This window comes from Dipodomys spectabilis, unplaced genomic scaffold (genome assembly GCF_019054845.1).
Source record: "Dipodomys spectabilis isolate Male_0828 unplaced genomic scaffold, ASM1905484v1 ptg000001l, whole genome shotgun sequence".
Classification (NCBI taxonomy): domain Eukaryota; kingdom Metazoa; phylum Chordata; class Mammalia; order Rodentia; family Heteromyidae; genus Dipodomys; species Dipodomys spectabilis.
This window is the reverse complement of record NW_024870678.1, coordinates 28,347,048-28,362,845: the sequence shown is the minus strand read 5'-3', so window position 1 is coordinate 28,362,845 and position 15,798 is coordinate 28,347,048. Positions and strand designations below refer to the sequence as shown.

The following is a 15,798-nucleotide window of genomic DNA, read 5'->3' as shown; positions in this document are numbered from 1 at the left end:
TTGAAGCAAACCTCCTCTCAGCTTCCTCAGTAGCTAGGACTCCAAGGATGCACTAATATCTCCAACTTAGAGTCCAGTTTTGAACTGGGCTGCTACTGAAGGTAACCTTAAATTATCCTAAATTCTCTTGAAAGAAATGTCAAAGGTCATTTTCCTGACCTTTAACAACTTCCTTGAACAGAAAATTTTGAAAAATGACTTCAAAGTAAGATAGCTTTCATAGTATTTCAAAGACTGCAATGGTGTTTGTCCAAAAATCCAAATTTTTCATCCTTCTATAGTACAGTCCTGATAAACCTGAAGACTCTGTCCCATCTTAGACTTAGTGAACCAAATTCCACTTTATTATTTACCTTTTTTTTTTGTCAGTTGTGAGACTTGCACTCAGGGCTTGGGCACTGTCCCTGTGTCTCTTTGTGCTCAAGGCTAGAACTCTACCACTTGAGCCACAGTGCCACTTTGAGTTTTTGGGTGGTTAATTGGAGATAAGAGTCTCACGGGGACTTTTCTGCCTGGGCTGGCTTCAAACCATCATCCTCAGATCTCAGCCTCCTCAATAGTTAGGATTACAGATATGAGCCATTGGCACCTGGATAATTCCAACTTTTGTAACTCTGATAATCATATGTGAAACCCATTTGAAAAAGAGCACAGAGTATTGCTCACTCACTGTATTTCACCCCAAAACAAAATACTGATCAAAACACTACTATGTTCCAAGTGATTAGAAATGTTGAGAAAGAACGGCTCTGTAGGGGACAGAAGGGGGAGCGGTGACAAAAGAACACAAGGCAGATCAACATTAGTAAGTCACTCCCACGAGAGTAAGAGTGGGAAGCATGACTGCACAGTCCAAACAATAATTTCAAAATGGAATCAGCTAAGGGAACATAAAAATTTCCCAGTGGCATTCATTCCCTAGAAGCACCCACGATTCCCTGAGTAGGAATACCACACTTGTGGCTTAAGATATCTGAAAAATGCTAGGTCAAAGTTATCAGGCTAGCTGTTCAGATTCGATGTTCCATTTAAAGAGATTTTAGAAGAGAAGAAGGGATGTATCTGCACACTCAGAAGATTCGTGTGAGGTCACAATGCACAGGGAAAATGAACCGCACTTGAAAGACGCGTGAATCGCCATCAAGCTTTTGGAAAGTCTCAGTTACCTTTGAAAATCGAGCATTTATCCATTTGGTAAAGGTTTTCTTCTGCACGTCATTGTGTTCATCTGCAGAGATTGAAAAAAAAAAGGGGGGGAGAAGAAAAACATAAGCCATGAGTAAGTTACTAAATCAGGTTATCTACATCCTGGAGGGTTAAAAAACAGTCTACTCATAGAGCTTGTTAGAGCAGTAACTCGCAGTTAACAACAGATCCTTTGACTCCTCAGGAACAGAGCAGGTACACACTGAGCCTAGGCCATTACCACAGCCAGCTATGAAGGCCAGTCTACGGGATAAAACCAAGTTCACTGGACATAAAATCTCAAGCATAAGAAACATGTCAGCATATTCAAAGACAAAAAAAAAAAAAAGCAAGCAAATGTATCTGATAAAAACAAAGGAGTTTGGGCCTTCAGGGGTCACACCTTGTACAATGCAAATGAATGTAAGGCTCATAGCTCTGGAATCCATTTCCATAGGATGACTGATACAGGTCATGATTCCGAGCTGCTAACATTTTACGGCAGGGAAATGATATTTTCAGCTTAGTTGAAACTGAAAGTTGCAATTGTTGGGTTTTGGTTTTTCTGGAGGGAGGTTGGTTGTTGTTTTGTTTCGTTTTTGTTTTGTGCCAGTACTGGTGCTTGAACTCAGGGCATGGTGCTGCTCCTTAGCTTTTTTGCTCAAGGCTGGTACGCTGCCATGTGAGCCACAGCACTACTTCCAGCATTTTGGTGATTCATTGGAAATGACAGTCTCAAGGACTTTCCTGCCAGGGTTGACTTGAAACTACAATGCTCAGATCTCTGCCTCCTGAATATCTTGGATTAAAGACATAAGCCACAGCATGCAGAAAACCCTAAACTGTTGAGAATGGGTAGCATGATTAAATCTTGTATAAGGAAATCATGTAGCATAATAAATTTATTTTTTAAAAAAAACCTCCTTAGCCAAACAACCACATTCTAATCCACTCACTCACTCACTCTAATCCACTCACAATGTAACCTGGGGTAAATCATCATAATGTCCCCTAGCCTCGTGGTTTCCATCTGGATAATGAAGATCAATATTACAGAGCTTACAGTGGTGTGATCAAGGTTACTGAAGATACACGAAAGCCACTCTAGGAGGAGCTGGTGATTCGCTCATAATTATTACAGTGTGAGTGTAAACAAGGCAGATAAACGAATGTCCATTTTCCCTTCTTATTACTTCCAATCATGCACACTTCAGTCACTCCCCAATTTTCCACTAAAACTAGCCCAAGAGTCATGGTTGGCTCAATGCCTACAAAGTAGCATGTTAAAAAACCTCCCAGTAGTTCTGAAAGCTATCTGGGAATATTTTGAATTCAAGCCGAAAACTGTGGGTCTGTCTGTGTATCTACCTATTCCACTTCCCACCCATAGCCGGCCTGCTCCAACCTCATGAAAACAAAATCCTAACAACATGCCCTAGGTTGGCACCACTGAGAACTGCTGGGAGAACTTTAGGTGGCCATGATGGTGGAATCTCAAAGGGAATGATGAAAAGCCACCACCACCATTACTACCCACCTCTAAGACTCTCTCTCTTCATTTCCTGACCGTGAATGAGGTGAGAAACTGGCTCTACCATTCATCTCCTTCTGTTACCCTCTGATACCCCCCCCAAACCAGAGGCCCAAAGCCCTTGGGCCCATCAAACACAGACTGGAAACTTGAAAAGCACAAGTCCAAGTAAACTGTTTCTCTTAGAAGTTAATCATCTCAGGTCTTCAGTTATTGTGACAGAAAGCTGTCTAATACATCAAGTTTGTTCTAACTCTGTTCTATACTCCCTTCAAGAAGAAGAGTATGCAATTAAAAGGATGTTCTTGTAATGAATATAGCAGCAGCTTGAGAAACTAGTGTACTTTTACAGATCCATAAAGGTAATTGGAGACTGACTCCAAGACACATGGGAACAACTAATAGAAAAAACAATAATGCTGTCTAAGAAAATTCTTGATGCTAATGGTATTAGGAGGTGACCTTCCTACCAGAAAATACAGCCCCTATTTAGCCTTGATACCTAATCTGATCAATGCCACACATGAGCCATTTATTAACCAAGAAGACTTGGTTACATGCTCTGAATATCCCAGCTTTATACAGGCCAGAATACAAGGCTGTATCCACAATCACCTGCAGATGGCGCTATATCAGCCAGACAAAAATGAATTTACTATTCAACATCTGTGTTGGGGTACTTTGAAAATCCAATCCCTTAGTCCTGCTGCCTTAGGATTAAAGTTTATAAACCTTGCTTCATTCATTATTCTTTAGTCCTATTAATACAAAACAGAAAGATCATAAGTATTAAATTCCCATAGTTTCCTAAGAATGTTTGCTATCAACAAGTATGGCAGCACATGCCTGTAATCTCAGGTATGTGGGAAACATAGATAGGAGGATTGCAAGTCCAGGCCAGCCTCCAACAAAAACACAATCCCCTACCTGCAGAAAAGGAACTCAGTAGTAGAGTGCCAAAGTCAAACTACAACCACACACACACACACACACACACACACACACACACACGTGAAAGACAAACGAAAATAAACCAAAGAACTTTTTATCACAAAAGTGAGGAAAATTCTAAGGAATAATTATTATATCCTTTTATGTCTTTTCAAAGCATTTAATGTTTTTCAGAAACATGATAAAATAGCTAATGCTATGTCAAGAGAAAAAAGGAGTACTATCAAATGAATGCCTCATTAAATGATAAATAAGATCACTCCATTTATCACATACATATAATGAGACCAAATTAAGTAGATTCCTCCCAGAGGAATGTTTATAAAAACAAGGTAATGGGGGCTGGGAAGGTTGCTCAGTGGTAGAGCGCTTGCCTTGCATGCATGAGGCCCTGGGTTCGATTCCTCAGCACCACATAAGCAAAAAGAAAAAAAGCCGGAAGTGGTGCTGTGGCTCAAGTGGTAGAGCGCTAGCCTTGAGCTGAAGAGCTGAGGGACAGCATCCAGGCCCAGAGTTCAGGCCCCACGACAGGACCAAAAAAAAAAAAAAAAGTAATGCTTCTAAAACAGTCTATAATCTCTGACATAAATTAACATCTGTATGAGTCAAATTGACTAACTTACAAAATGAAGTATTTGCCTGTAAAAGAGAAATTGTCTAACATGTAAAGTTTCAAACATATGTCAATATTTATAAACATTCTTCTATACTCATTTTCAAAATACAGGGATGGGGGTGGGGGGAAGTTCAAACCTATAGTTTGCATTTTTTCCTCACCCTCCCCCATCCCCACACCCCACTTTATTACATACAGACAAGGATTCTGCACAAGAACAAAACATACCCTGTGGCTTTTCAACTAGGAGATTAAAAAATGTAAGAAATGTGGGAGAGTCGCTCAACATTCAGGTGAGCAGCCTTGGCCCCGCCCTCTTCATCTGGGAACTGGGCATGCTTATGGAATGATCCAAGACCAGTCAAGCTGGATGTAAGACCTGTCATGCTGTCATGATTATTTCGCTTCCTAGATCTTACACAGAACTTCAACAGTTGCAAACGCTTAGTATCAACTGGCTAGTTTTCATTTCTCCAAAGTGTAAATGGGTGAAAAATTAGGCACAATCTTACAAATAACTGGATTCGTGATCTGTATATTAAGTAAACATTTAATTAAGTGAACAGATATAATCATTTACGCTGCGCTGCGCCTCTTCTACACATATTCTTTCAGTTTCCAACCTTAAGATCGAGATTTTTAAAAGCCCATTGCATTTCTAAGAATCTTTGCTAGCTTAGCGAATATCATTCATTAATGACCTTTCTCCATTAGGGAGAGAAACACGGGGACTCCATCAGAAGAAAAATGTGTTCGATCCCTTCAGGCTTGCTGTCCAAATTCCTCCTCTAAATATTTTGCTTCGGACATGTTCACACAGATCCACGGGGCCTGCCCTGCTGCCTGGTTTGAAACTATAATTCTGTGATTGGTTAAAAAAAAAAAAAGGAAGAACTCAACAACTCTTCCTCTGAGGCTGGTTTGAGAATGTTGTCATTTCACCAGCTCCAATGTGCACCGGAAATTCAGCAGAAAGCAATACATCTCCATTTAAACCCTAAACCAAAATTGTAGCAGAGAAACGTAGGAAGTATCTTCAGCATGGAGATGCACGCATCCTAGGAGCAGGAATACTGCTCACCCTAAGACTGTTAAAGTCATTCTGATCTAACTCATAAAACAATATAACAGCATCTAGTTGGCTGTCACCAGCCTAGTATAACTTCCCCCCAAAAAAGTGGGCTAGAATTTAAATTCAAACAGAAATATCTTGTGGGATGCTTTAAAATTTGGATTGATGGCCAGGCAGTGATGGCTCATGCCTGAAATCCTACCTAATCAGGAGGCTGAGATCTGAGGATCGTGGTTGGAAGCCTGCCAGGGCAGAAAAGTCCCCATGAGACTCTTATCTCCAATTAACCTCTCAAAAACCATAAGTGGAGCTGTCACTCAAAGTGGCAGAGTGCTAGCCTTGAGCAAAAGAGCTCAGGGGCAGTGCCCAGGCTCTGAGTTCAAGCCTCATGATCAACAAAACAAAACACTTTATTTTTAAATTTCCTCAAAGCCTCATTCACAAATATAAAATGTAACACACCCAAGAAAGGATTGCTTCAGAAGCAATGAGGGCACACAGCCTAATCCATCTTTAGGGGACACAGCACATCACCCCCCCCCCAAAAAAAAACACATGCACCACTCAGACCCTGCCATGACATTTGTAGTCCTGTTTCCCCATTCGTGGGCTGGGAAGGTGGCTCAGTGGTAGAGCACTAGCCTTGAGCTGAGGAGCTGAGGGACAGCGCCCAGGCCCAGAGTTCAGGCCCCATGACCGGATCCCCCCCCCCCAAAAAAAACAAGAAACAAAAAAAAAAACAAAACAAAACCCATTCGTTTATTCAAATACTATACATTAAAATGTCATGGAAGTCCTAAATGCCAAATAATAATCTGCCAAGTACTATAAATATGTAAACAAAGAGAGAGCCAAAAGGAGAAGAACTTCTCTCACAAGCCAAGTGCTAACACTCCCTTTGATTCAAACTCTTGAGTTTTTAAGAAAAACCGTAAATACTAAACAGTTTCAAGATTGCGAAAACTAAGTATACAAGAAAAGTTCTGATGATGAGTATTTCAAACAGTATTTTGTCAGCTTGCTTCATTTATACATTCAAGTCACTAAGGCTCAAAACTAGGGTTAAAACAAACTTACAAGCCAAGAATGGCGGCTCATACCTATAATCCCAGACACTGAGTAGCTAGAGGCAAAGAAGATTGCCAGTTCAAGGATGGCTAAGACAGAAAGGAAGTAGACTCTATCTCAAAAAGATAGAGAGAAAGAGAGGGGAAAAAATAAAACAATAAATACACTTGCAAACACATCCCAAAGAGCAGGTGCAATCCAGCTTGTAACTACAGAGAGAGGAACAGAAAGAAAGTCAAGCTCTTTAGAGGAAGGCTAATCAATATCTCATTTCAACCACACACCCCAAGACCTGACCCCAACAGAACAAATATGTTTTAATATTCTCATCTCTGCATGGAACTTCAGAGGCTCATGATACATAATGATGTCAAAACAATAAGAGTGGCAGGCGCTGATGGCTCCCACCTGTAATCCTAGCTACTCAGGAGTCTGAGGTCTGAGGATCTCAGTTCAAAGCAAGCCAGAGCAGGAAGTGCCACTGTGGCTCCGAGTAGTACAGTGCTAGCCCTGAGTGAAAAAGCTCAGGAACAGCACCTAGGCCTTGAGTTCCAGGTCCACAACTGACCTCGGGAGGGGTGGGGAGGGAACAGTAAGTCTAAGTTAATACAAATTTTAGCAAGTTTCTAGTCCTCAAAGCTGTTTATAACCATACTGTTTTAAAAGAAAAAAGGCAAGAGTACCAAACTACAAATACATATTCTGAAATATTCTTGTGAGGAAACAGATTCTTGAAAAAAAAAAAAATCAGTGCCCTTAAAGGAAGCGATGCTCTGCTAGGGTGAGGTTTCAAGACTCTTGGCTCTGAAATCTGGGGCAATTCTGGAGCATGGCTACATCTGGAGCTGGAATACACTGAGAATTCCCTCGTTGCAAAGCAGGAGGGATAGGTTTATTCCGGCTGAGAACAAAGGTGATCCAAAAAACGAGGACTGGGAAGATGGCTCAGTGGTAGAGTGCTTGCCTCACATGCATGAGGCTCTGAGTTCGATTCCTCAGCACCACATAAACAGAAAAGGCCGGAAGTGGGGCTGTGGCTCAAGTGCTGGAGTGCTGGCCTTGAGCTGAAGCTGAGGGACTGTGCCCAGGCCCAGAGTTCAAGCCCCACAACCAAAAAAAACCCCTACCCTGGCCATCATCTGATGTCGAGTTTCTTTGCTGCTTACTGCTTCTCTCTGACATGTGCCTTGAGTTTCTGCATACAAATATTGGCAATCGTTTTTCCTACTTCCCTTTGGCTACGCTTTAACCCTTAAACAAATGGTAAGATTTGTAGGTAGCTCTCATTGTTTGAAACTTTCTCTCTAGAAATACATTCTGGGAAAAAATAACCACTCAAAGTCTTAGTGATCAAGCATTTTATTTGCTTAGGAAATGTACAAGAACAGGGCTCAGTGTTCTAAAAGTTGACATTGTCAGTCTTATAGATAATTCACTTTGGATTTTTGTTCAGAGTAAACATTTTTATTAAAAACCACTTGAGAAGTCACAGATTGAAACGGGGTTATAAAGAGAAGTTGAATGAGCTGTAAAGCTCATGTGCTACTTTTATGAGAAGCCGTAGAAAGCTAATCTAACAACTGATGGAAGGTTTAACGAACGTGTGAAAGAAAAATCTCTATGCAATCAGATTCTCCAAACTATCTTTATTATTTTATTAAATAAACATCTATTTTGTTCAGCAAACTCTCAACAGAAATCATGTTACTGTCTCATATATACATGATTTTAGACGTATGAAAATTCATGCAGGTGCAGAAAAAATTGATAGTAAGAAATATTACAGTGATCTGATCCAGAACTGCCATGGCTTTCTTTTTTTAATATAATTTAGCTTATGTTATTATAAAGGTGATACACAGATGGGTTACAGTTACATGAGTAAGGTAATGAGTGAGTACCTTGTTCTTCACCCACTTTCCCTCCTCCTTCCATGGCATGCTAATAGTCTAAAAAAAAGTCTTTATAAGACTGCTAATGATTGAAGTGGTATTCATCTCAGTTTAATTAATTTCATTTATTATTTTCCCTAGACCTCTAAGAAATCTCTTTGGATCCTCTTCATAATTCATGATATATTTCTGAGGAATCTTAACGATTCAATAACAGTAATAAAAATTTTGAGGCAATAAATCTCAAGGGAACTTGAAGAAATATCTCTAAACAAAATGAGAATCATTTCAGTACTCAAATTATCTCCTAGCATGTATACTAGAATGCTAGTATCTTCTGTAGAGCTGATGTAGAAAATTGAATATCATGTCTTATTACTTCAGAATCTCTTTTTCAGATTGGTGAGTGGACGGATAGAGAGACTGAGGGATGAGTAGACTGATGAATGGATGAATGGTTAGTTGAGGGGGTGGGTGGGTGGGTAGATGGACAAGTGGATAATGAATAGATAGATGAATAGGTAAATGGGAAAATAGACGGGTGGGTCAGTAAATAGGTGGGTGGGTAAAGAGATGGGTTGGTGGGTGGACAGATAGACAGATGGATGGACAGATGGATAAACAGGTAGGGATAGGTAGATGATAAGTAGAGGGAAGGAGAGGGGAAAGAAGGAAGGAACGAGAGAGGGAGGGAAGGAGGGAGGGATAGATGGGCAGGTAGGTGGATATGAAAGACCTGGGTCCAAAGACTTGCTCTGGATGTACTAAGACACTGGCTGATTTGAAAACTTTTATGGGGTGTTCTTGGCATTCTTCAATTATTCCTTATCTACTGCTTCTCAGAAAGCCACCAGAGTGTGATAAGGAAGAGTAAGAGGTATGCCTTTCTTTTGGAAACTAGTCAAGGGGAATGACACATGCTGGGAGAAGAGATGGCAAGAACCAGTGCTGTCAATTCATCTTCACATTCCGTAACCAGCAGAAAGCCTTCACAGCCCCTGGGAACAGAGTCCCAGCAAACCACTCTAGGGCTGTTCACTTGTTCCAACACAGGTTTATTACCACAGCTAAGTTCAATTATAATTTAATTAGAAAGGCTCCACTCCACAGGGGACCAGTACAAAGGAAGCAGATAGCTCTGTTGTCATCAATAACAGAAAGTTTCCCTAATTAATGAATGTGAGAAATGCTCTTTAACTGTGGCTTGAAAACTGCCATAACTAAAATGTTAAATATATATATATATATATATATATATATATATATATATATATATATATATTCTCCCTTTGGAGAACGTAGTGTTATTCAGTGAACATGAATTATTCAAAATATTTTCTAGAAATGCCCCCATCACTGACAAAACAGAATATAAAACGCTCATGAGTTAGAAGGCTGCATTCCTTAGGCCTTGTCAGTCCTTGACTAGAGGATTCCGGTTCTCTAACCCTGATTACAAGAATACTGAAATCGTCTTCCAGGACTGTATGGCCCACAGGAATAATGCAAGCCACATATAGAACTGTTGTTGTTTTTTTCCTTTCTACTAGCTGTATTTCAGGGGAAAAAAAGGTAAAATTTATTTTTAGTAAAATGAGCTACTTAAACCAATACACCCAAACTATTATCCCTTCAGCATAACATGTTTAATATTTCAAAACAATGATTGATATTTTCTATTCTTTTTTTTCTTAGTACATCTTTTGAGGACTAATATATACTTCACATTCCCACAGGTCAGGGGCCTGCAGCTCTAATCTATTAGTTCATGGGGGGAGAGGTGGAGTTGGGAAAGAAGAGAGCGATGAGGCCACATTGATCAAGATACACTGCAATCTTAGATTGTTTGTGTTAAATTGAAATGCCTTTATACAACTAATTATACATCTATTTATATAATTAGTGATGCCTTTCTTCTCTTCTTCTTCTTATTAAGCAGCTGTACAAAGGAGTTACAATTCCATAAGTCAGGTAATGAGTACAATGCTTCCTGGACAATGTCACCCCTTTTTTCACCTCCATCCCCGCCCCTAAATGCTACCTACCAACCACATCACACACCAAGCTGCCTAGACTTTCTCAAATGCCTAATATTTTGCTCACTTTTATGCAAACTATACAGCACTGGAGGAAACATAAGTAGCATCAGTCCTTCGTTCTCAGATTATCAATGGAACAACACTATAAAGCAACTTTTAAACTATGACTCTATTTCAAAAGTGGTTTGGGGAATGTTTTATAACACTTGCATATTTCATCTGTATTTGGAGTGTTTTAATGGTGAGCCATGACAAGGGGGAAAAAAAAACAAAATGGAAGAGCAGAAGATCAGAAGAATCATTTTAAAATTAAATTTGAATAACTACAAGCCCACTAAAATGCCACATCTTGTCCAAGATAAATATTTATAATAAGCAGGAGAAAAAAAAAACACAGAACCACGAAGATGGAAAGGAACATTGTGTTTCCCCTTAAAATCTGAGATAATGATTTCTTCCCATGGACCTTATGATTAAGAACTCAGCCTGCACAGCACGGAACTCTTTTGCTTGAAGTATAGAAACTGAATTTAAACACTTAAGTCTCACATTGGGAAATGCACAGCTCTTATTTTCAACTTACATAACTTTGTAAAGTTCCTCTGAGCCTCTAAAACCTTTTTTTTTTAATTGACAGTCTTAGTAGGAAAAGGTTTGAGATAAAATACTTGGGGGGGGGGGGGAAGATTCAAGAAGCTTCACATTCAAGCCATTGGCTAACACATTGATGATAATATTACAAGTTTGCTTGTCACTCTATGTGTCAGGCTTCTAGTTGCAATCAGCACTACCTTTATTCATCTACAGTAGCTTTCAAATTTTTCTTCCTGTCTTTAATTTTGCAAATTGAGTCTATATCATCAGTGGTAGCGTATCAGATCATCAGCCACCACGTGATCACCATCTTCCACGGACAAGGTAAGAGCTCTCCCCCTTTCATCTGTTTTCAGCACACCACTTTGTAAAGCATTAAAGGGACCCTTTCTGTTTAACAACTACAGATGAGAGGTCCAATTTCATGTTTGCTTTTCTGAATAAACGATCTTACAAGGCAACAATTACATCTGGCTTCCACTTTCACTTTTTTTTAGGATGATGATCCCTAACCAATTAAATAAAGCCTAGTAAAAGTCTGGGTTTCCTTCACTATAAAAGTCCCCACTGTTAAAACATTTATAAGGAGACCAGAATCTCAGATGGCAGTAAACATGTGCACAGGCAAGAAGGCTATGTATGCAGAGGGGTAGATTCATATTCTATCTCTGTCTCTCTGTCTCTGTCTCTGTCTGTCTGTCTGTCTGTCTCTCTCTCTCTCTCTCTCTCTCTCTCTGTCTCAGACAAGTAAGTGTCTTTCTCCACTACAGTGGCACCCTGCCCCACCCCACCCCTGCCCATTGTCTTCTGGGATCACAATCTCTATCTTTCTTGCCTGACTCCTAAATGTAAATTCACAATGCCAATTTTCTCTCGAGTTTAGAAAGAAAATGATACAAAGCAGAACATCTACATGGATAATCTTTCTTCAAAGTTGTAACAACTGCTTCAGGAACAAAGAGAAGCAGCTACCACGCTCAGAGATCAAGTCCTGGCGAACATGAGTGAATGAAAGGCACACCAAGTGAAAGAACCAACCAGCATAGAAAGCAGGGTCTCACAGTCAAAAGAGGGAAAGCAGCTTGTGTCCCACCGCAGATGAACAAAATGTAGTAACACATGCAGAAGGATTTTATTTAGCCTTGAAAGGAAGGAAACGTTGGCATCTGCTACACAGATAAACACTGAGGTGATCCGTGCAGCTACAATAAAGACAACTACTGTATGATTCCACGCGTACAGCAGAGCATGGACTGGTGGTTGTTGGGGTCTGGAGGGAGAGGAGAGGAGGAGGCTAATTGTTCAGGAGATATATAGTTTTCGTTTTGTAATTGAACAGAAGTGTGAGAAAGATGGTAGTAATATTACATAAAAATGTGAGCATATACTTAAAATGTTCACAGTGGTCAATTTTGTGTCATGTATTTTACCAAAATTTGAAAATAGGAGGAAGCACACATCATAAATATTTTTCGTGTTGATTTCAGTACGTTTAAAGGAGACACAACATATAGCTTAGATATTCCCTCACAAGACAAATAAAAGGAATTTTACTTGGTTCCAACTCACATTTTTCAGTCAGGTACTCTATTGCTCATGTCTGTAATCTCAGCCCTCTGAGATCTGAGGATCACAGTTCAAAGCCAGCCTGCACAGGAAAGTCCACTGGACTCTTATTTCCAATGACCCACCAAAAATGCTGGAAGTGGATCTGTGACTCAAGTGGCAGAGTGCTAGCCTTGAGCAAAAGAGCACAGGGACAAGCACCCAGGCAGGCCTGAGTTTAAGCCCTAGGACCAGCACATTTGTGCACATGCACACACATCCGCACACACACACACACACATGCACACACGTGCACACGCATGCACGCACACACACATACATAACACACAAAAACACGTTTTCAACTTGTTTTGTTCTGTTTTGTGACAAGATCTTGCTACTCAGCCCAGGCAGGCCTCTGTGACCCTTCACCTTCCCGCGTGCTGGGTCTGCAGGATATGTGTGGCACCCAGCTTGGCTGCTCAACTATTATTCTTTTGCAATACAAATGCATGGCACCTGAATTCTAGAATCATAATCGTTCCTATGACCCTGACTCTACACATCTTATTCAAGATTCACTGCGGTAGACTGGGTTAATTATCGACTCAAACATGTTTCCTGTCCTTTTGGTTCACAAGATTAATCTCACTTACTTTCATATGGAAAGATGCATAGTTAAAATACTCATCATACTCTTACAACTAGAGTGAAACATTCGGTCTATTCCTACCAAACACAGGCAGAATGTGTAGTGATACACCCAGGACAGCTAATATGTCCCTGAGAAAAAGCAGGTAGCAAGCCCTGAATTCCCACACTGAAGTTTTTTGAGGAAATACAAGTTCTTTCTTACATAATACCAAGACGTAAAGCTTTTGTTGTTTGCAACTTAAACTCAAACCTAACTCCATCTGGCACCACTAAGGTTCACCCAAAGGAAGAAACTCAGAAATGCATCTGGTATACAAGATGGAGTTAGAGTGTTTTTACTCCATAAAGTGGGCGTTAATAAGACAAATGCACCAGCTTGCAGATCACATGCCATCCATCCAGACCCAAGAACCAACTGAAAGGCAGATAACCAAAATAATGTATTCCAATTGGAATGATGCATTCCAAGGATAAAGTCACAGTGTAGTATCTTCCCACAGTAAAACTAACATTTATGAAATGCGTACTGTCTGTTGGACGCTGGAGTAATCACACTCTACACTGTACCTCACTTAATCCTAACGACCTTACAAGATGATTTCATGCTCCTAACCACTGTCAGAACTGACCTGATGGCTTTACACGTTGAAAAAATAACTTCTGATTTCCCTGTCTGTACAAAGGGCAGAAAAATGCAACCCATCAATAAGAGTTATGAGAATGACAACTAACAAAACCAAAGAGCATACAGCAAAGGTACACGGTGAATTATTTCATTAATAACGATGCCCTAAGTGCCAAGATCATCCAAAGCATGGTACACTACATGGATTCCCAAATTCAGCTACCTATCAGAATATGCTGAAGAATTTTTCTTAAAATGCAGATTCCTTGAACTCAACAAAGCTTAATGTAGTGGACAGGGCCCAGGCATCCAGAGATGTAAGGGAATCTGCGGGAAATGTCACCCACTATCTTCTGAAGGTATTACCAACTTGGTCTTTTTTGTTTGTTCGTTTGTTTTTAATCATTAGACCTGTTATCTTCCTAAGGCTCTATCAGAGCAGTCTGTGGCCCACACATTTTCTAAGAGTTTACACCTTACAGGTATCTCTGTTTTCTGCAGAGAGAGGCAGATGTTGAGAACTGCTTCTGAGGGCTCCAGCAGCACTGATCACAATCACGCTCTCTGGGTGCCAGAATCCAGGCAGGCTGTCTTGAGGTGTTTACTTTCTACAAGATAATGGTGGTCTCACCTCTTGGCTACCAGAGAGCTCAGAGACAAAAGACTGGTGCTATCATTTTCCCCAACCAACTTCTAACTACCATGATTATCATTACTATTTTTCTTTGCTTTGATCATTTGAAAACATATTACATTTCAAGATGGAGACAAACAAAACAAAATTTAAACTACCCATTTCCCTCCACCCAGAGAAAACAAGTATTAGCACATGTTTATCCATCTTCTGAGATATTTTTGTCTGTTTCTTTCTTCACAGAAATGAAAATAGATGTTCAAAATATATAAACCTTTACTTAAAATACCTGGCGAGCACGTTGTTATTGTGGCTTATATTCTTTACTCTGGTCATGTGGGAATTGGGAGACCTGGTTCAAGTGGTAAAGTGCCAGTTGAAGCTAAGGAAGCATGAGACCCTGGGTTCAAACTTGTCTCCCCCCAATACACACAAAATAATAGTAATAATATTATTTTTAAATATTTAATCTGTATTTAATTATCTGGAAAATATTTTACTAATAGCATCATCTAATTATATGTTATTAATGCTTCTTTCATTTTATAAAAATTTCTGCAAAAACCTACTCAGATTAAAATTTTGCATCCAGTCACGTATACATTCATCTTAAATACAAATTCTTAAAAACGAAAATCAAAGAGTCACCACTTAGTGGATAGTAGTACGGCGGACAGTTCCGTTCCCAGCTTGGAGAAACACTCTTCCTGTCTTCCTAGCCCCAGCTTTCTCCTCTGCTACTAGACACATTTCCTAAGTGATTGGTCCTGAGTTCCTTCCCATTTCACCGTTCCTTCTCTAAGACTACCTCGGCAAAGTATCCATGTGCAAGCTCTCAGCGTCTGACTGCCAGCTCACGCTGCTCTTCTGAATGACAAAAACCACATACACACAGATTATCTGAGCGTCTTTACTCACTCAGGCTTGAGTGGGGGCTAGGATCGGTGGCTCATTACTGACACGGAGAAATAATACTGTGAAGTGATCATGTGGTGCTTGAGCTTCCTCCTATCTCTAGCTCAAGGTGAAGCCAGTAGCCATGTCCTAAGGACACTCAAGAGCCTTGCAGAGATCTAACTGGCAAGAAACCCACCCACAACCAGCCAGGATCTGAGAACCTTCTCTACTGAAAGCCATAGGCAGAAGGCATCATGGCACCAGATCCTCCAAGCCTCTATATCAAGCCATCAAATTGTGACAAACCCATCCAACACTGTACATGAGCCCTTCAGAGGCTCTCGACCAGAATCACCTATCCAAGTGACAGCCAAGCTCCTGCACCAGGAACCTGTCTCAGGTGATAAATGTTTGTTGTCTGAAGCTGCTGAACTTTAGGATCATTTGTTACACAGCAATAGCTAACTAATATAGAGCTGCTGCCAAGTGGGATGG

The 15,798-nt window shown here is 40.3% G+C and overlaps 1 protein-coding gene across 3 annotated transcripts in view; it reads right to left on the bottom strand.

Moving 5' to 3' along the window:
- The window catches only part of Utrn (utrophin), a 425,153-nt gene that overhangs the window by 330,057 nt on the left and 79,298 nt on the right, over nt 1-15,798 (bottom strand). For all 3 annotated transcript variants that reach the window (XM_042693071.1, XM_042692992.1, XM_042693156.1), the window contains one exon: nt 1,167-1,228. In XM_042693071.1, coding sequence (XP_042549005.1) covers nt 1,167-1,228 — 62 coding nt within the window. The remainder of the gene's footprint in view (nt 1-1,166; nt 1,229-15,798) is intronic.